At 44.8% G+C, this 20,402-nt stretch overlaps 1 protein-coding gene across 8 annotated transcripts in view; it reads right to left on the bottom strand.

Annotated features, from left to right (window-relative positions):
* The window catches only part of ARFIP1 (ADP ribosylation factor interacting protein 1), a 121,238-nt gene that overhangs the window by 92,179 nt on the left and 8,657 nt on the right, over positions 1-20,402 (bottom strand). For 3 of the 8 annotated variants that reach the window (XM_038755029.1, XM_038755030.1, XM_038755033.1), the window contains exons 1-2: positions 7,476-7,583; positions 646-725 (exon numbers count right to left, since the gene is read on the bottom strand). The exons of 1 other annotated variant lie outside the window; for it this stretch is intronic. In XM_038755029.1, the coding sequence (XP_038610957.1) occupies positions 646-725; positions 7,476-7,506 (111 nt within the window). In that variant the 5' untranslated portion in view covers positions 7,507-7,583. Of the gene's footprint in view, positions 1-645; positions 726-7,471; positions 7,584-20,402 lie in introns of those variants that run through there. 4 more of the 8 variants (XM_038755031.1, XM_038755032.1, XM_038755035.1 and 1 more) reach the window with 4 other exon arrangements.

Raw genomic sequence — 20,402 nt, 5'->3', positions numbered from 1 at the left:
GTTCAACTTTGTGGACTTTCTCTTTATTAGCTTCCTATCAAGGAAGTAGCCAAGCCATTTACAACTTCAAGGGGCCATTTCCAGAGCCTTAGGACTCAGACCTAAACATAGATTGGCTGGTAATGCGGTAGATGTCAGACAGGCTTTTTTTTCCTCTAGGGTGCAGGGGGCAAAGTCAATCAAAAACTTGGTCAACAGGCATTTATTGAGCACCCACAAAGTGCCGTAGGTTGTTGGAGGCAGCTGACTAGGCCGTGGTTCAGCCCCATTTTTATAACCTCGATCACGGTGCCCAGTGCTTTTCTAGGTGGTTGCAGGTTGTCGGGGGAAGCTGACCAGCCTGTAGCTCAACCCCAGCTCTAATCTAATCAAGTCTGGAACTACTCTAAAGCTCTGAACAACTTTCAAACTTACCGTACATTTCTATCAAAAGATAAAATTGCTTGCTATCTTTTTTCTTGATTCAGCTCTCTGCCAGCCTCATTTTTCCCAATAAGTTTCGTGACCCCAGCACTCTTCCCCTCCCACCCTCTCAAAAACACAAATTCCATAACCTTAAACTGTACTCTTGTAATTTGGGCGATCTGAAACCGTTACTGATTGATTGGTTGATTTTTCAAAGCAATGTCAATATCACCCAATCACCTCAGAGTCAGATTTAGCTTCTTCTCGGGCTGGATGAGATGCCTCAGTAACTGTGGAATCACTGCTGTGGTCAGACATACCTAGAAGTGAAATTTGTTGGGCATGCATTAATTGTGCAAGTTCCACCACGCAAGACCGTCAATGCTGCCAACTCATTATTGTTCCTCTATTATTAAATCATTCTCTTTTCATGCTTACAGTCTGACTACATTATTAGCCACCCTTATATTTGACAGCTGGTATAAGACACATTGTAATGCCTGAAAACTTTATGGGTCATTTTAGCAAAGAAACAAGTTTTCCTTCAAGGGATATGCAGCACAAAATGGATTATTTCATTCATGTTACAGTTTAACCCAGACCCAATTGCAATACCAAATCCAAGTTTATTGCAGTTCCATGGTTAAGTGATTATAATTTGAGGACGGGAAGAAAATCAAGGGTGAGGCATCAACAGGTGTGGGGGAGGGGTGGGAGGAGAGGACAAATGAAAGAGAGAAGGAAAGAAAATAGAGGGATAGAAAATGAGGAGTGAGAGACAGGGAGAAGGAAGGTAAAAACAGGACTGGGAAGAGAATCAATCAGTGGTATTTACTGAGTGCTTACCACGTGCAGAGCACTGTACTAAGTGTTTGGGAGAGTACAATACAACAGAGAGGGCCTTGCCTCCTCTGCTCCTTCCCAGACTGAGCCCCCTCCTTCCTCTCTCCCTCTCCATCCCCCCCGGCCTTACCTCCTTCATACCCCACAGCACCTGTATATATGTATATGTTTGTATGTATTTATTTATTTTACTTGTACATATTTATTCTACTTATTTTATTTTGTTAATATGTTTTGTTTTGTTCTCTGTCTCCCCCTTCTAGACTGTGAGCCCACTGTTGGGTAGGGACCGTCTCTATATGTTGCCGACTTGTACTTCCCAAGCACTTAGTACAGTGCTCTGCGCACAGTAAGCACTCAATAAATACGACTGAATGAATGAATGAATGCTCCTGATCTCCATTCAATCCATCAAATGCTATTTACTGAGTGCTTCCTGTGTGCTGAGAGCTGCACGAAGCACTTGGCAAAATATAACGAGTTGGTAGACTCAATCCCTACCTACAAGGAGCTTACAGTCTACAGGAGGAGACAGACATTAAATTACAGATAAGGGAATGGTAAGAGCATTTATGTAAGTACTGAGGGGCTGGGGTGAGTGACAAAATGCTTAAGGGGAACGCAGAGGGGAAGGGCAGTTGAGGGAAATAAGGGGCTTAGTGTGGGAAGGGATCTTGGAAGAGATGTGATGCCTGCCACCTTCTGCTATCACCGCCCCCGAGATGGCAACAGTGGGAGGAAGCAAGTAGCCATGGGGAGATGCACCTGGCCCTCCCAGACCTGAGGAGGGGGTTTTCCAGGGCAGCTGGATGATACTTTTTTTTTTTGATCACCCTAGAAGCCCCCATCCTCAGCTCAGCAGGAACCATTCAACTCCAGTTGTGACGGGCTGCCGCTAAAGAGGAAGAGTCTTGCTCCCGGTCAGTGACAGTGATAGCAGCTGTTGTCCTACATTTGCAAGAGGGCGTAGGGACATGCTGGAAGTATGTGTGAGTGAATGTGGAAGAAGATGGCTGTGCTACGGCTAAAAAAGGGCAGAACACTACGAAGCAGACCAAAAAGAAACCTACTGATGTAGCCTACCGATACAGCTCTGTGTGCTTGCTGACAGTGAAATGTTCCCTGATACACACACCCCCGGAGGAAGGTTTAGATAAGGGGATGCCCTGGACAACACTCTACTTTGGTCCACCCACGGCACTGTCTAAGAGTTGGCAGAAACCGTTTCAGTCAGTTCCAGGGGTCGAAAGGGTAAATGGAGATAGGACGACTCTCTAGTGAATAAGCATCCTGAACGCTCACAGATGAGAGTGATATATCAAGAGAGCGCATGAACTGAGATGTTTGGAACCACTCCATCATCCTGAAACCCAAGCGCAGTGATTTCCCAGATTCACAAAAACACCTTGGCCATAGCCCGGCCAGCTACGAGTGTGAGGAGGATATTATGGGTGTGTGTGTGTGAGGAGGATAGTGTGCCTGGGTGAGTGTGTGGAGGATAGTATGCTTGCATGAGTGTAAGGAGGATAGAAAATATGCGTGTGTGTGCGCGCACACGCAAGGATGAGGATAGTTTGCTTGTGGGAGGAGGATACTATGCCTGTGTGAGTGTAGGGATACTATGTGTGTGACTGTGAGGAGGATGTACATCTGTGTGAATGTTAGGAGGATGTATGCCTGCGTGAGTGTGAGGAGAATGCATGCCTGAGTTAGTGTGAGGAAGATGCATATCTGTCCCCTTTTCCCTTCCTGCTTGTAACCCTCAACCTTTCTTCCTGGCAGGAATGGGAACAAGGGCAGACTAAGGCAAAAGAAAGTGGGAGAGGGAGAGAGGAAGGGAGGGGGAGGGGGGGGAGAGGGGGAGAGGGGGAGAGAGGGAGAGAGGGAGAGAGGGAGAGAGGGAGAGAGGGAGAGAGAGAGAGAGAGAGAGAGAGAGAGAGAGAGAGAGAGAGAGAGAGCGAGAGAGAGAGAGAGCGCACAGTCCCCTCTCAAGCCACTGTCTGTCCTTCCACTCCTGGCCCCAGTCCTGCAGGTTTGGCCAGGGCAGGGAAGGGGAGAAGAGGAAAGGGAAAGTGGATGGGGGCCTTGCTCACAGTTTGAAAACAGAAAAAAAAAAAACACTGGAGCTCAATGGGGGCAAAGGAGGGGTAAAAGATGGGGCTGAGTCTGGAGGGCAGCAGGGAGGCGAGCAGAAGAGCAAATGGGAACAAGAGAGGGCCAAGAGGGATTGACAGTGTCTTTCTTCTTACCTGCCATCTCATTAGGATGGGTTCTGGAATGTATCCTTAATTAATCTATAATTGTGATATTTGTTCTGCCCTTACAATGTGCCAAACACTGTGCTATCCATTAGGGTAGAGACAATACAATCAGATCTGACACAGCCTCTTTCCCATATAGGACTCTCAGGCCTAAGAGAGATGGGTACTTCACCCCCATTTTACAGATGAAAAAACGGAAGCACCAAGATGCTAAATGTCATGTCCAAGGCTACCCTTTAGGCAATGGTGGAGCTGAGATTATAACCTTGGTCTCCTGACTCCAGGCCCTGTTCTTTTTCCACTAGTCCATGCTGTTTCTCATCTTATGTAAGTCTTTGGACAAACACGTTCCACCACACATCCATTCATGGTACAACCACATTTACAAGGAAAATAATCTGCTGGCAGATGCAGCTCCCCTGTCTGGCCCAATGATCCAGAGGGGTTCCCCCTTCCCCAGCCCAGCATGAGCAGGGCAGGAGTCCGCAAGGACAGCCTGGTAATAATAAGAATAATAATAATGGCATTTATTAAGCACTTACTATGTGCAAGGCACTGCTCTAAGTGCTGGGGAGTTTACAAGGTAATGAGGCTGTCACACGTGGGGCTCACACTCTTAATCCCCATTTTACAGATGAGGTAACTGAGGCACAGAGAAGTTAAGTGTCTTGCCCGAAATCACACAGCTGACAAGTAGAGGAGCCGGGATTTGAACTGATGACCTCGGACTCCAAAGCCCGTGCTCTTTCCACTGAGCCACGCTGCTTAGGCAGGTGTTCATCAGGCTTAGAACCAGGTCAGCGGCAGAGCCACCGTGCCCCATCCTCTGCCCCTGGTCCAGCTTGGGCCAAGTGCCAAAGCTGATGCCACCTGGCATTGGCACCATAAGACAGTAGAGGAAGCAGGGCAACACGGCAGGGTGATCACCTCCTCCTCTTTCATCTAATCAATCAATCAATCAATCACATTTATTGAGCGCTTACTGTGTGCAGAGCACTGTACTAAGCGCTTGGGAAGTACAAGCTGGCAACATATAGAGACAGTCCCTACCCAACAGTGGGCTCACAGTCTAAAAGGGGGAGACAGAGAACAAAACCAAACATACTAACAAAATAAAATAAATAGAATAGATGTGTACAAGTAAAATAAATAGAGTAATAAATATGTACAAACATATATACATATATACAGGTGCTGTGGGGACGGGAAGGAGGTAAGATGGGGGGGATGGAGAGGGAGACGGGGGGAGAGGAAGGAAGGGGCTCAGTCTGGGAAGGCCTCCTGGAGGAGGTGAGCTCTCAGTAGGGCCTTGAAGGGAGGAAGAGAGCTAGCAACCAGATACCAGGTGAAGACCATGTGGCTCCAGTGCAGACCGGGGCCCATCCCCTTCCAAACACTGGTGCCAGCCAGGGCCTTGGTGAGCCACTGAAGGTCAGCAGGAGCTTCTGTCTTCAAAGCCGTGCAGTCTCGGAACTCCACCCCTTTGAAGCTGTGCCTCAAATTCACCTCTGACCTCGAAATGAAAGTTGGCACTGCCAAATAAAAGTACAGCTATCTCTCATTTATTCATTCAATCGCATTTATTGAGCGCTTACTGTGTGCAAAGCACTGTACTAAGCGCTTGGGAAGTACAAGTTGGCAACATATAGAGACGGTCCCTACCCAACAACAGGCTGATAACCTACGTGCGGCTTATCTAGGCCAAGGACGTGCTACCCTTAATAGTTTATGGTCTGACTGTGGCCCATTTAGGTTGCTCTGTGCGTGGCCGGGGCCCAGAAATGTTTCGTGGCCCACCCGTGACCCCAGACCGCACGGGTTTTGGGGATCAAGAGCTACAGCGGTACTGGGGAGAAAATATCGCTCTACCAGCCAGACAGGTCCGGTCCTGGATCTGCATCCCCCACAGGAGCCAGAGCTCCAGGGAGTCACTGAGAAAACAGGGATACGGAGGTGAAGGAGAAGGATTTAAGACTGGAATCTCCCAGACTTGCAGCATTCAGTTATAGAAGCAAGAACCTAGGTAGGTCCAGGCTAGGGAGTAAACTCCTTAAGGGCAAGAATCAATGCTTATTTACTGCTACGCATACAGACGTCACTCACTAAATGCTAGTGATCAACAGCATTTATTGAGCACTTACGGTGTGCAGTTTACTGTACTAACGCTTATGGACTGATGGATTGATTCCAAGCAGCGGCACACTGAGTTTCTATAAGTCTCTCCTCCTCGTTGACCATCTGGCCCTGTCTCTCCCCCTCCCTGTCCACCTTTCACTCTGCTGCATGGCTCATTTTTCAACAAAAACGTCCACACCTCAGCTCCTCAAGAACTCCCAATACCTGCCCATCCATCTCCACATCAAACAGAAACTCCTTACCACTGGCTTTTAAAGCACACAATCAGCTGGCCGCATCCTACTTATCTCCTACTTCAACCCAGCCCAAACACTCGGCTCCTCCAGAGTCAGCTTACTCACTGTGCCCCAATCTCATCTGTCTCATCGCCGAACGCTTTCCCACATGCTCACCCTGGCTTGGAACTCCCTCCTCCTCCTCCATATTTGCCAGACCACCACCCTCTCCAGCTTCAAAGCATTGCTAAGGTCGCATCTCCTGCAAAACGCCTTCCCCGATTAAGCCTTTTCCCCCTCCAGCTTGCTCTTCCTTCTGCGTCATCTATGCACTTGGGCCCGTGACCTTTGGACAGTTGATATTCGCCACACCTCCAGCCCCACAACACTATGTGTGTTTCTTTAAATTATATATTATACATTATTTATACTAACATTTGCCTCCCACTCTAGACTTTAAGCTCATTATGGGTAGGGAATGTGTCCACTAATTCTGTTGTACTGTACTCTCCTAGACGCTTAATACAGAGCTCTACATACAGTAAGTGCTCAGCACCATTGATTGCTTGACTGATCCCTGCTCAGAAATAGTTAAATGATTATTTTAAAGAGAGCAGTGACCAATTAAAGTGGAGCAGCACAACTTTAATCTATACCTATCAGCTTGCTTGCAACTCTCTTCTGCTTGAGAATTTTGGGCAGGGCGTTGCCTTCAATTGAGAGGGACTGAAATTCAATCAAGCCAATTTTGGCTTCTTGTTCACCCAACCTGGTAAAAGAAACTCTGGGGTTACTGGAAGATTTCAACAACCTATACTTTTCCAGGCATTAATTAGCAGGAATGTTTTCCTTGAATGAATCCTTGCTCCAAGACACCCAAATGTGATTATAAAGCATCTGATAAGGCAGCTATTCAAACTCTGTTTTTCCTTTCACAATTACAGTAGGGACCACAGAGTCACCATTCAAAAACTTGCCCTTAACTGAAACACAGGAAAAAGAAATGCAATAAGGTTGTGGATTCTGGATTTATTCCCCAATATCATTCAAAATAATTTCTCATTTAAAAGATACGGTTTTCAGAAAAGCGTATCTCCAACTATCAAGCTACTCTTCTAGCAGGAATTAATGATCTGAGATGCTATTACCGGTTCCAACCTTCTCATTGATTTTGGCAAAGATCAAAAGTGCCTTGCTCCTTTTCTGACTTCCAAGGCTGAGTGCAAATTCCAGCTTTTCTTCCTTTCCGAACCAAAATCCTACAGGGTTACTCGAGGTCCCTACTCTCCCACTTCCAACATCAGCCAGGAATCTAGAGGGGCCGAGGAAGAAGTTCAATCTTGGAGACGAAAAACTGCTAGGGTGAACTGCCAACTCTCCCTCACCCCCACCCCACCATGCACACAACTTCTTTCCTAATTGTGATGATTCCCAAACAGGCTGGACAAGGCTAAACCAAATGCTCTTACATAAGTTACATAACTTCTCTGTGCCTTCATTTACCTATTCATTCATTCAATCGTATTTATTGAGCGCTGAGTGCTTAATACCACAATAATTATCATTAACCTATGTGTGCTTTGGTAGAAAGGGTCACATTTTCAGTGTTACCTACTATTAGTTGAACGGCTCGATCTCCTTTTCATCTGAGAGCCTGGGCTTGGGAGTCAGAGGGTGTTCTAATCCCGGTTCCGCCACTTGTCACTGTGTGACCTTGGGCAAGCAGCTTCACTTCTCTGTGCCTCAGTTACCGCATCTGTAAAATGGGGATGAAGACTGTGAGCCCCACGTGGGACAACTTAATTACCTTGTATCTACCCTGGCACTTAGAAAAGTGCTTGGCACATAGTAAGCGCTTAACAAATACCATCAATATTATTATTATTGCCTGGAAGATCATTCAACATCTTCAGGATGGATGGCTCTCTGGGCATTGCCTATGAGCCATCCACGTGGTGTTTTGGGGAAATCTGGATGAAGTTCACTAAAACAACTCAAAGAAGAATCCACTTGGCACACATGAAAATTATTAATTCTCTACATCTAGTTCTAGAGCATTAAGTGAAAGAATGCTAAACAAAATGTAGCTTCCCAAAGAAAATGTGACTTGCATTAATGAATTCTCAAGATCCTAAAAATTGAATATAGTTAAGTGATTTTACAATACAGGTAATACATTCTCTAAAAGCAACAGAGCAATGTAAACGTGTACTAATAATTTACCAATGAAAATCCATACCATAAAATATTATGTGTACGCCATTAACAAATGTTAACAAGTGAATGCACAAAAAAGCACCTCACAGAAAAATCTGCCTATGATGATTTGATGTTCACCTGAGCTCAGACTACACAGCTTATTTTATATAACTCTTAAAATGTTTGCTACATGCAGCACTGACACTGGTTCAATTCCTCCTTCCTCCCCCTCCCATCCCCCCGCCTTACCTCCTTCCCCTCCCCACAGCACCGGTATATATGTATATATGTTTGTACATATTTATTACTCTATTTTATTTGTACACATTTATTCTATTTATTTTATTCTGTTAATATGTTTCGTTTTGTCGTCTGTCTCCCCCTTCTAGACTGTCAGGCCACTGTTGGGTAGGGACCATCTCTATATGTTGCCAACTTGTACTTCCCAAGCGCTTAGTACAGTGCTCTGCACACAGTAAGCGCTCAATAAATGCAATTGAATGAATGAATGAATTCCTTCTTTGCTAAAACCTCTGCTCACTGAGAAGGCACTGTACTAAGCGCTGGGGTGGATGCAAGCAAATCAGGTTGGGCACAGTTCCCGTCCTGCATGGGGCTCACAGTCTTCACCCCTATTTTACAGATAGGGGTAACTTCTGAGGCACAGAGAAGTTAAGTCACTTCTCCAAGGCCACACAGCAGACAAGTGGAAGGTCGGAATTAGAACCCATGACCTTCTGACTCCCAGACTTGTAATCTCATCCATTATGCCATGCAGCTTTCTCTAAGTCATATGGTCGCAAAGCTCCAGGCAAGGGGACTCCATTTGCGAGTCCCAATTTACAATAAGCCAGACCTATCACGTTTTCTACAGTCAGTGTGATTTAGTGCAAAGAGCCCGGGCTTGGGAGTCAGAGGTTGTGAGTTCTAATCCCAGCTCCACCACTTGTCTGCTGTGTGACCTTGGGCAAGGCACTTAACTTCTCTGAGCCTCAGTTCCCTCATCTGTAAAATGGGGAGTAAGACTGTGAGCCCCATGTGGGACAACCTGATTACCCTGTATCTACCCCAGCGCTTAGAACGGTGCTTGGCACACAGTATGCGCTTAACAAATACCATTATTATTAGTCAATGCAAGCTCAAATGTCATTGGAAAGGAAGACTAGACTAAAGCCCCCCAGGAAGACAGAATCCCTTATCCACTAAGAAAGGCTGATTAGAGACCAATCCCGATCAGCTGGACTACCTTTAGAAAACGAAACATTAGGTGTTCAGTAGGTGAACACCTGAAAGATACAGTCACCATAGCCAGAGGAGGAAAGGGAGATTTTTTTAAAATGGAAACCAATGAAATGAAGTAGGGAAAATTACATTCACAGCTTTAAAGTGCCAACTCCCTACTAGCTCTTCATATCTGAAACACACAGAAATTTCTTTATACTGAGTTAATACGTTTGACTATACAAAATGAATTTTTAATCAGTAAAATGTACATGAGGATTCTGAAATAATCACAGTGCAGAATAAAATCAAGTTTATCATTTTGCAGTCTTGTGGATGATGTCATTTCTAGCTTCTTTTCATCTTTACTGCTGTACTGTACTTTTCAAGCTGTTACCACAGTGCTCTGCACACCATGCTCAATAAATACGACAATGAATGAATGAGTGACCATTTGCTACTTTCCTCAGCTTGAAAAACTAAAAATATTTTATTGGCTCTTGTTACATCTTTAGTCTCTCTTTCTAAGCTGCATTCAAAACAAATTAGGGTTGACGTATTTGAAACAAACCAGTGATCTTCTCAGGCTCTACACAGGTTGCCAAGGAATTAATGAATAAGTAAAATTTCGCTCTTATCACAAGCCTTAATAAAAACAAAAAAAGTTCTATGAAGATCAAAATATATGGCTGAATCATGATATGTCCTATTAAGGAGACATATTTGTTGACTCATTCACACACATGTACACCAACCCTGCGTTGAAGAGCTGACACATAAAATGGTAACAGGAAATTACATTTTCTGTTAATTAATAACATATTACAAACAAGTTCACGCTAGAATAGGCTTCCAAATGCTCAAGTGGGGTTTTTCAATGATACCTTTTGCTCTCCACCAGTCAAACTAAACTTTCCACCTGAAGATAAGGGCATGAGAACTCAGGAAAGGTAAGTCACAGAAAGGAAGCAGCGCCACGGTGCTTACCGGTCTCTGGAGAGCCATAGTTGTCTGGGAGGGCTTTATTTGAGCATGGGATTGGGAGAGTGAAGATGCAAACATGTAGAAGGAGTGCAAACATGTAGGAGGATCCCAAATGGAAAGCCAGAGCTTGGGGGCCTTTGCAGCTCCACGCTATTTTACGTGAACAAAGTCAAAGTTGCTGGGGAATGCTGGATTTGTGTCCACCATTCCCGAGAACGCACAGAAGAAACCCATTCATTCAATCCTATTTCATTCAATCCCATTTATTGAGTGCTTACTGTCTGTAAAGCACTAAACGAAGCACTTGAGAGAGTGCAATATAACATTAGACATATTCCGTGCCCATAACGTGCCTTCATTCATTTTCAGAAAGGTGTGGGAAGCTGTATCTTTTGCGTTTCTTCCTCTTTCAATAAGAAAGTGCACCAACATACAAACGTTCCTGGAATGGGGAAAATTTTCAGATCTCCTAAATTCAATACAAGCTTGAAACAATTATAAAAGATTCCTTCCAACTGCTTACACGCTGGTAAAGAATTCACTGAGTAACCATTTCATGTAGCTGGTAATCTTCATGTTAGATATGTGTAAACTTTTTCTTCCTTTTTTTAAAAATGGTATTTGTTAAGCCCTTACGATGTAGAGAGCACTGTTCTAAGCGCCGGGGAGGTTACAAGGTGATCAGGTTGTCCCGTGGGGGGGCTCACAGTTTTAATCCCCATTTTACAGATCCAAACGCATAGGACCTTGGCTTTTAAGACAATATGATCGTCTGACAAATCTATTTTTACAGTATTCTCAAAACTCTCCAGGTTTAATAAAATTAATGCTCAAAGCCACAGTGCCCTTTCAGGCAAGCATTTATTTTATTCAATTTTCTTGGAAAAATTAATTGGGAAGCATAGTAAGAGACACGGTATAAATGCAGAGTCCCATTCCATATCCAGTTAAAGATACTTATTCTCCTGTCCTTCCAATCTCTGAACTTCTCAGTTATGTGGGGGATGGTGAAAACAAAGAAAAGAATCTGAAAACACTGGCGAAAAGTCAGAGGGACAAAGTAACAAGAGAGATCATATGAACATGTAGGTTTTGTGAGTTATGATTTTACTGGGGGAGAAATGTTCAGAATATTTGGGACTTGGAGGACAGCAAATTGTGACTCAATAGGTCATACCTATGACACCGTAGTAACAACTAGATTCTCAAAGCATAAACATCCTTATTGGACAGGTGAACCCTGGCACCACATAACCGGATCCAGTAGCAGCGAACATTTATGATAGCCTGATAATAATAATAATAATAATAATAATGGCATTTGTTAAGCACTTACTATGTGCAAAGCACTGTTCTAAGCACTGAGATGATAACTAAGGCTTTAAGATAGTAATTCATATATTAGGAATCCTAAGAGCTGCCTTCATATATATTCACAGACAAGTGAGCATTATGTGAACTCACAGAAAAATGCAATGATTCTATTAAGTGCAAATGCCAGGCATCTTAGAGAAGCTTGGTCTGCAAAAAAGCAGAAGTAGAAACCAAAACATACAAAACACAAAGAGTGGAAAAATAGAGTGCACTGAAGTGATGCGCGGAGATCCAAATTATACAAATATTACTGCGTTAATTCAGCAGTGTGGTTTTTTTTTGGTATGTTATTTGTTAAGCACTTACTTAAGTGCCAGCATTGTACTCAACGCTGGGGTAGATACGAACTAATCAGGTTGGACACAGTCCTTGACTCACATGGGGCTCACAGTCTTATTCCCCATTTTTCCAGATTAGATAAAAGAAGCACAGAAGTTAAGAAACCAACCCAGAGTCACACATCAGACGAGTGGCATATCGCATTTTAAATCAGGTTCTTCTGATTCCAGGCCCATGTTCTATACACTAGGCCATGGTCTATTCCAATATACATGCCAACGGTGATGTATCTCTAGTCAAGTGTCTCAGCATGAGCTCCTCAAAAAAGTGATTTTGGCCAAGGGTTTTGAAGGAGTCAGTGTGCCTTGTTGGCTGGGGAATGGGAGGTTGCCCTAGATACATGCATTAACAGATAAGGGTAGCAGAAGATAGTGCTATCTAAAGCACCAACAAGGGTCTCAAGCAAATTAAGTCATAAGCCTCTTACACATACCAGAGTCTGGGACAAGGAGAGAGTAGCCCAGAGGACAGCAGGGGTCCAGAAGAGCGATCAAAGATAGAGACAGGGAACAGTAAATCTTCTGTTTGGGAGTTGGGGGTGCTGAAAGAAAGAAGAAAGGGTCTGGTTGGAAATGTTGGAAGAAAGAAGAAAACGTCCAGTTGGAGAATTCACCGGGAGGAGATGCATAAGCAGGCGAGTAAGCAGGGGCAAAAACATGAATAGGTTATAAAGGGAAGAAAACTTTTGAATTTGATCTAAAAAGCAACAGGGAGACACTAAAAACCAGACGACTACAACTGCAAGATGCATGGCCTAGTGGAGTCATGGGAGTCAGTGGTTCTGATTCTGGCAGCGCCTCTTGCCTGCTGTGTGAATTTGGGCAAGTCTCTCAAAGTCTCTGTGCTTCAGTTTCCTCAACTATAAAACGGGGATACGGTCCTACACCTTCTTATTTAGGCTGTGAGCCCCACGTGGGACAGGGACTACAACTCGCTTGGTTGTCTTTACCGCCACCAGTGCCTGGCACATAGTAAGCGTTTAACAAATACCATTATTATTATTTATATTTTGAAGTGAACCTAGGGTAGCGAGATGAGAAATACAAGAGACGAATCATTCGGCTACCTGGTTACCAAGTATTCCGTATCATGTAATAATACAGTATTTTAATTAAAAATGTTAAGCCCTGGGACATATGGAAAAGTTGCCTTCTGTCGCCAACCTGATTTACTAACCTGAATACGCAGTTTACCGGAATACCTATCAAGCTGGATGGAAAGGAAGATAAAGGGCATCAAGGAAGGACTGGAGCATTATACACTTGAGGCATGAGGATAAAACTCAACATATTATGGTAATGCGGTTGTCAACAAGAACTGAAATAATTGTGCCAGGGAAAGTACAACTGGAACTCTCCTAACAGTCAACTCCACTAAGGCACCTGCTTTCTTCACGCAATCTGGAGAGAACATGATATAAGACTGAGAATTCAATCAAATTTATTGAGGCCTTACCCTGTGCAGAGCACTATACGAAGCGCTTGGGAGAGTACAATATAATACAGTTGGTAGACACGTTAGTTCCACAACCTGAATTTCCTCTAAGCTTAGCGTGATCCGTACGTTGGTGTAAATAGTGAAGGCAGGAGTGACTGTGCCGCATAAGCACAAGGAAAATGGTCAAGCCAAGGTGCCACTTTGCTAACCATTCAATTAATCATCATCATCATCAATCGTATTTATTGAGCGCTTACTATGTGCAGAGCACTGTACTAAGCGCTTGGCAACATATAGAGACAGTCCCTACCCAACAGTGGGCTCACAGTCTAAAAGGGGGAGACAGAGAACAAAACCAAACATACTAACAAAATAAAATAAATAGGATTGATATGTACAAGTAAAATAAATAAATAAATAGAGTAATAAATATGTACAAACATATATACATATATACAGGTGCTGTGGGGAAGGGAAGGAGGTAAGATGGGGGTCTTGGCACATAGTAAGTGCTTAATGATAATAATAATAATAATGGCATTTGTTAAGGTTAATTAAGGGGTATTTTCTTTAGGAAATGAGTCGAAGTGAGACTCGATGGATATGGTTCGTGAACGGGAAGATGTGGGCCCAAGCCCTCGACCTGTCGGGGTGGGTCACGTCCACCCCAACCCCGTGGCTCCCATGGTGGGTGAGCTGTCGCCGCCGGCCTGGGCAGCAACGGTGGCCCAGAAAGCAAGCCACACTGGCACCACAGCTCGGGAACAGCCCGTATCAACACGGAGGCAACGACAGAGGATGTTGTGGCGGCAGAAGAGGGTGTCACTGCAAAGTTTCCAGTTCTCATCGGGGACTGGGAAAGGATGCACAGTCCCACAAACATAACCCTGTGGCACAGGCACCGGGGCAGCTTCCATCGGCTCCCCAGTGGGCAGCAGCAGGGGAGGGGGAGGAGAAGTAAGGGTGACTGCTTTTTTCCTTCCTCTCCCCCTCCCCTTTGCTATTTTCCCTACTCCCCTTCCACCTGCTTTTCCTCCATTCGGCCAGGCCCATTCCTAAATTCACTCCATCGCTTAAAATGAAAAGTGGGGCCCTGGATAGACAAATGCTCTGGTGCTGATGGCTAGTAAACAGACAGTCCTTTGGGGCTAAACACTTTCAAGCTGAATATAGTTAGTTGGGCTCGACAAGGCCAATGGGTAAATCTATTTAATCATTCAAGAAAATCCATTTTAGCACATTTGGTGGGAAGTTAGCCAGTGCCAACCTTCAGGAACATCAGCATAAATGCACAAATTACTCAATATAGCCTAGTCTTGGCTTTCTGAGATAACAGGAGAGTAGCACGGCACAACTAAAATGAAACTGATGAAGATTCCAAAACTCCTTTAAATATTCAGTTCAAACTCCTCCCCAAGTCCTTTCTTCCAGATCTTAAGATGGAGCAAAATCAACATTTAAGTTTTATCACCTTTCCCCTCCGTACTCTCTACTAGTAAGCAGTGAAACTACCATCAATAGGAAGAAAAAAAAAGAACAAGTGGTTTGCAAACTTCTTAAAATTTTAGTTCACTGGGCTTTTAACAAAAGCTATCACTCCCTAAGCCTTTTTTCCCTAAGAAGGTCCCTCAAACACCATAAAAGAAATAAAACAGTAATGACTTCACAAAGAACAGTAAGAAAATAAGTTAGGGAACTCTAAAAATCCTGAAATTGTTCTTCAAATTTAAATGACCATACTGAAAATGCAGAAAATACCAGAACAACCCGCGGTGTCTTCCATAGTGGCTGCATTTACTGTGGAAAATCTATGTACAAAAAAAATCAAGAAAAAACAATAAAGCCCTGAGATATGTCGTCCTAAGAACAACTGGTCAGGAAATAAAACTGATGTTCCAGGAAGCTCCTGCTGGCAGCTGAATGTTCAAATCTCGACTTCTTCTATTGGAGGCAACTAAAGGAATCATTTCCAAAGACAGGCTGAAACAAGAGACTCTGACCTAGCCCGAATGACCACTGAGCCATTTATATTAGTTGCAGCATTAATAAAACATTCTCCGCTAGCCTCAACAAATGACTGTATAAAACGTGTTCATTAATCCACGGAAAAGCCAGATCCTAAGAAAACTCAGTCATTCCGGAGAAGAAATTAAACGTACTGGAAAAGACACCAGATAAAGAAAATAGTCTTCCGAAGGCAGGCTAGGTAACTGGTGGCCTGAATTAAGTGAAAGCAGAACAAGGAAGTCATGGGGAAACATGACCACCACTACTTAGTTCTTTTGATCACTTGCCAACAACACGTAACTAGGCAACGTCGCAACATTTAAAACGTGTATCTTCAGTCTCACAGAGTATCAGGAACTAAGACAAATGGAAGAGTGAGGATAATACACCTTTTTTTTCAGGCTCCGGCAACTGGTGCTGAAATAAATGCAACTTTGTCCCTTCAATAAAGTTAGGTAAATTAAATAGTGCCAACAACAGTGCTTTACCCCTAACATTTCAACTCAGAGGTTACTTACTGGGGAAATGCCAGGGTTCTAGCATCCTCAGGTACCAGCCTCTATGGGATCTCATAAGTAAAAAGTTCTTCCTGGAGTCCCTGAAAGTACTGGGCCACAGAAGGCAAGCTCCTCTTCCACAATAAAAAAAAAAAATGATCAACTTAAGCAAGTAATCTGGTCACTTAAGGCAACATCTAACAGTATAAATATACCCTGTGGGGCAAAGTCATGAATAGACTCTACCCATCCCTTTACGAGACCTGCTCACGAACCCCGGTTGAAGTCTCCGTTCCTCTACTGGCTAGCCCATTCATCATCATCAATCGTATTTATTGAGCGCTTACTATGTGCAGAGCACTGTACTAAGCGCTTGTACTAAGCAGCCATCCATTCTCATAGAGGATGAGTAGAGGTGGACAGGAAGGTGACAAAAACATGACAAAACCACTCCCAGAATACTACACTGATTCAACTTTCATTGGCACATGTTTACAGAAACACCTGGACTCGAAAAGAACTTGGAAAATAAAATCGGTAACATTTCCGCCAGAGTAAATTCAAGGAGTATTTGACACTAACGGTGCATACTGGGGGAAGATCAGAGGAGGCATTAAATACTGAGAGGCTTTAAACAATACTACAAATGCTGATCTAGCAATTCTGCAAGAAGATGCAAAGAGAAACCCATGACAATTATCGTTTCTATCATCAGTTTTAATTAGGACTTTGTGAGCACATCCAGATCTACGGTGACTTGACTACTAAAGAAGCAGCGTGGCTCAATGGAAAGAGCCCGGGCTTTGGAGTCAGAGGTCATGGGTTCAAATCCCAGCTCTGCCATTTGTCAGGTGTGTGACTGTGGGCAAGTCACTTCACTTCTCTGAGCCTCGGTTCCCTCATCTGTAAAATGAGGATTAAGACTGTTAAGACCCCTGTGGGACAACCTGATCACCTTGTAATCTCCCCAGCACTTAGAACAGTGCTTTGCGTATAATAAGCGCTTAATAAATGTTATTATTACTATTACTACATCAGTTTCCCCACTGATCTCCCTGTCTCCAGCCTCTCCCCTCTTCAGTCCATACTTCACTCCGCTGCCTGGATCACTCTTCTAAACCATCGCTGGAGATGTTTATGAGAAGCATTCATTCAATTCATTCAATCATCTTTATTGAGTGCTTACTGTGTACAGAGCACTGTACTAGCACTCGGAAAGTACAATTCGGCAACGCATAGAGACGGTCCCTACCCAACAATGGGCTCAAAGTCTAGAAGGGGGAGACAGACAGCAAGACAGAACAAGTCGACAGGTGTCAACACCATCAAAAGAAATAGAATTATAGATATATACACATCATTAATCAAATAGAGTCATAAATATATACAAATATACACAAGTGCTGTGGGGAGGGGGAAGGGGGTAGGGCAGAGGGAGGGAGTGGGGGTGATGGGGAGGAGGAGAGGAAAAGGGGGGCTCAGTCTAGGAAGGCCTCCTGGAGGAGGTGAGCTCTTAGTAGGGCTTTGAAGGGAGGAAGAGAGCTCGTTTGGCGGATGTATGGAGGGAGGGCATTCCAGGCCAGGGTGAGGACGTGGGCCGGGGGTCGACGGCGGGACAGGTGAGAACGAGGTACAGTGAGGAAGTTAGCGGCGGCACAGGAGCAGAGGGTGCGGGCTGGGCTGGAGAAGGAGAGAAGGGAGGTGAGGTAGGAGGGGGTGAGGTGATGGAGAGCTCTGAAGCCAATGGTGAGGAGTTTTTGCTTCATGCGAAGGTTGACAGGCAACCACTGGAGATTTTTGAGGAGGGGAGTGACATGTCCAGAATGTTTCTGTAGAAAGATAATCCGAGCAGCAGAGGGAAGTGTAGACTGAAGCGGGGAGAGACAGGAGGATGGGAGATCAGAAAGGAGGTTGATGCAATAATCCCATCAGAATAGGATGACAGATTGAACCAGCAAAGCAGTGGTTTGGATAATAATGATGACATTTGTTAAGCACTTACTATGTGGGGTGATACAAGGTGATCAGGTTGTCCCACATAGGGCTCACAGTCTTAACCCCCATTTTACGGATGGGATAACTGCGGTCCAGAGAAGTCAAGTCACTTGCCCAAGGTCACAGAGCAGACATGTGGCGGAGCCAGGATTGGAACCCGTGACCTCGGACTCCCGAGGGAGATCAGAAAGGAGGTTGATGCAATAATCCAGTCGGGATAGGATGAGATTGAACCAGCAAAGTAGTGGTTTGGATAACAATAATGATGACATTTGTTAAGCGCTTACTATGTGGGGTGATACAAGGTGATCAGGTTGCCCCACATAGGGCTCACAGTCTTAACCCCCATTTTACGGATGGGATAACTGAGGTCCAGAGAAGTCAAGTGACTTGCCCAAGGTCACAGAGCAGACATGTGGCGGAGCCAGGATTGGAACCCGTGACCTCGGACTCCCAAGGGAGATCAGAAAGGAGGTTGATGCAATAATCCCGTCGGGATAGGATGAGAGATTGAACCAGCAAAGTAGTGGTTTGGATAATAATAATGATGACATTTGTTAAGCGCTTACTATGTGGGGTGATACAAGGTGATCAGGTTGTCCCACATAGGGCTCACAGTCTTAACCCCCATTTTACGGATGGGATAACTGAGGTCCAGGGAAGTCAAGTCACTTGCCCAAGGTCACAGAGCAGACATGTGACGGGGCCGGGATTAGAACCCGTGACCTCGGACTCCCAAGCCCGTACTCTGTCTACTGAGCCACGCTAGATGGAAGCAATCAATCAATCAGTGGCAATGTATTGAGCGCCTACTCCAGTTATGTAGGGAACAGTGTCACTGCTCGCTGCCAGAGGCAGGCCTTTGGAAAAGGCTTCCATTCCGGTGGCCAGTCTTAAATTGTGCATAAAAGACCCTCGGGGATGAAAGAATGAATCCTGTGAGTGCCCTTCACCGAAGCCGAGCTGCACAAATCCGGCTAAATATTAACCACGTTGACAAGCAGCGTGGCTCAGTGGAAAGAGCCCGGGCTTTGGAGTCAGAGGTCACGGGTTCAAATTCCAGCTCTGCCAAGTGTCAGCTGTGTGACTTTGGGCAAGTCACTTCACTTCTCTGGGCCTCAGTTCCCTCATCTGTAAAATGGGGATGAAGACTGTGAGCCCCCCGTGGGACAACCTGATCACCTTGTAACCTCCCCAGCGCTTAGAACAGTGCTTTGCATCATCATCATCAATCGTATTTATTGAACGCTTACTATGTACAGAGCACTGTACTAAGCGCTTGGGAAGTACAAATTGGCAACATATAGAGACAGTCCCTACCCAACAGTGGGCTCACAGTCTAAAAGGGGGAGACAGAGAACAAAACCAAACATACTAACAAAATAAAATAAATAGAATAGATATGTACAAGTAAAATAAATAAATAAATAAACAGAGTAATAAATATGTACAAACATATATACATATATACAGGTGCTGTGGGGAAGGGAAGGAGGTAAGATGGGGGGGATGGAGAGGGGGACGGGGGGGGAGAGGAAGGAAGGGGCTCAGTCTGGGAAGGCCTCCTGGAGGAGTTGAGCTCTCAGCAGGGCCTTGAAGGGAGGAAGAGAGCTAGTTTGGCGGATGGGCGGAGGGAGGGCATTCCAGGCCCGGGGGAGGACGTGGGCCTTGCACATAGTAAGCACTTAATAAATGCCATTATTATTATTATTATTATTATAACCAGGGTGCCCTCCCAGAGTCCCCTTTGCCTCGCTTACCCACCAGCTACAAGAATTAGTACATCCCTTCTTCACTCATCCTGTAGAAAGATAATAATAATGGTATTCGTTAAGCACTCACTATGTACCAAGCACTGTTCTAAGCACTGGATTAGGGTGGGCAGAGCAACAGTTAGAAACTCCTCGAGGGGAGCCACCCCCTCCTCCAACCCCCCGCACATCCCGCGGCACCCCCGGCCCAACCTCCCAGGCCTGTCCCATGTGGGGCTTCGTAATTTAAGAACACTGACCACCTAAAAATAGTTTGGAAGGGAGCCCAAAAAATGAAAATAATTAGGATCTGCGAAGAGAAATGAAAGGATCTAGGATTATTTAGCTAGAGAAGACTGGGATCTAACAGCATAAGTGTTCTTCCGCATGGCATAAAGATTATCCTTCAGAGGACGGTGACCAGCTGGCTTCAAACACCGCTCAGGCATGAAATGAAATGAGTGGATTTTAACTGCCACTCGAGGGATTTAGGCTAGGTACACTCGGTTCTGCCGCAACGCACACTTCTGCTACATGTTTTGGACTGAGCTCATGGTAGAATTAGAGATCAGACAATGTGCACCTGGCCCGACTTGGCACGATGCAGCGTCAGAATCAATCAATCAATCAATCAATCGTATTTATTGAGCGCTTACTGTGTGCAGAGCACTGTACTAAGCGCTTGGGAAGTACAAGCTGGCAACATAGAGAGACAGTCCCTACCCAACAGTGGGCTCA

Source organism: Tachyglossus aculeatus, chromosome 12 (genome assembly GCF_015852505.1).
Source record: "Tachyglossus aculeatus isolate mTacAcu1 chromosome 12, mTacAcu1.pri, whole genome shotgun sequence".
In the NCBI taxonomy this organism is placed as follows: domain Eukaryota; kingdom Metazoa; phylum Chordata; class Mammalia; order Monotremata; family Tachyglossidae; genus Tachyglossus; species Tachyglossus aculeatus.
The sequence above is the reverse complement of the archived record's forward strand: the minus strand, read 5'-3'. Positions and strand labels throughout refer to the sequence as shown.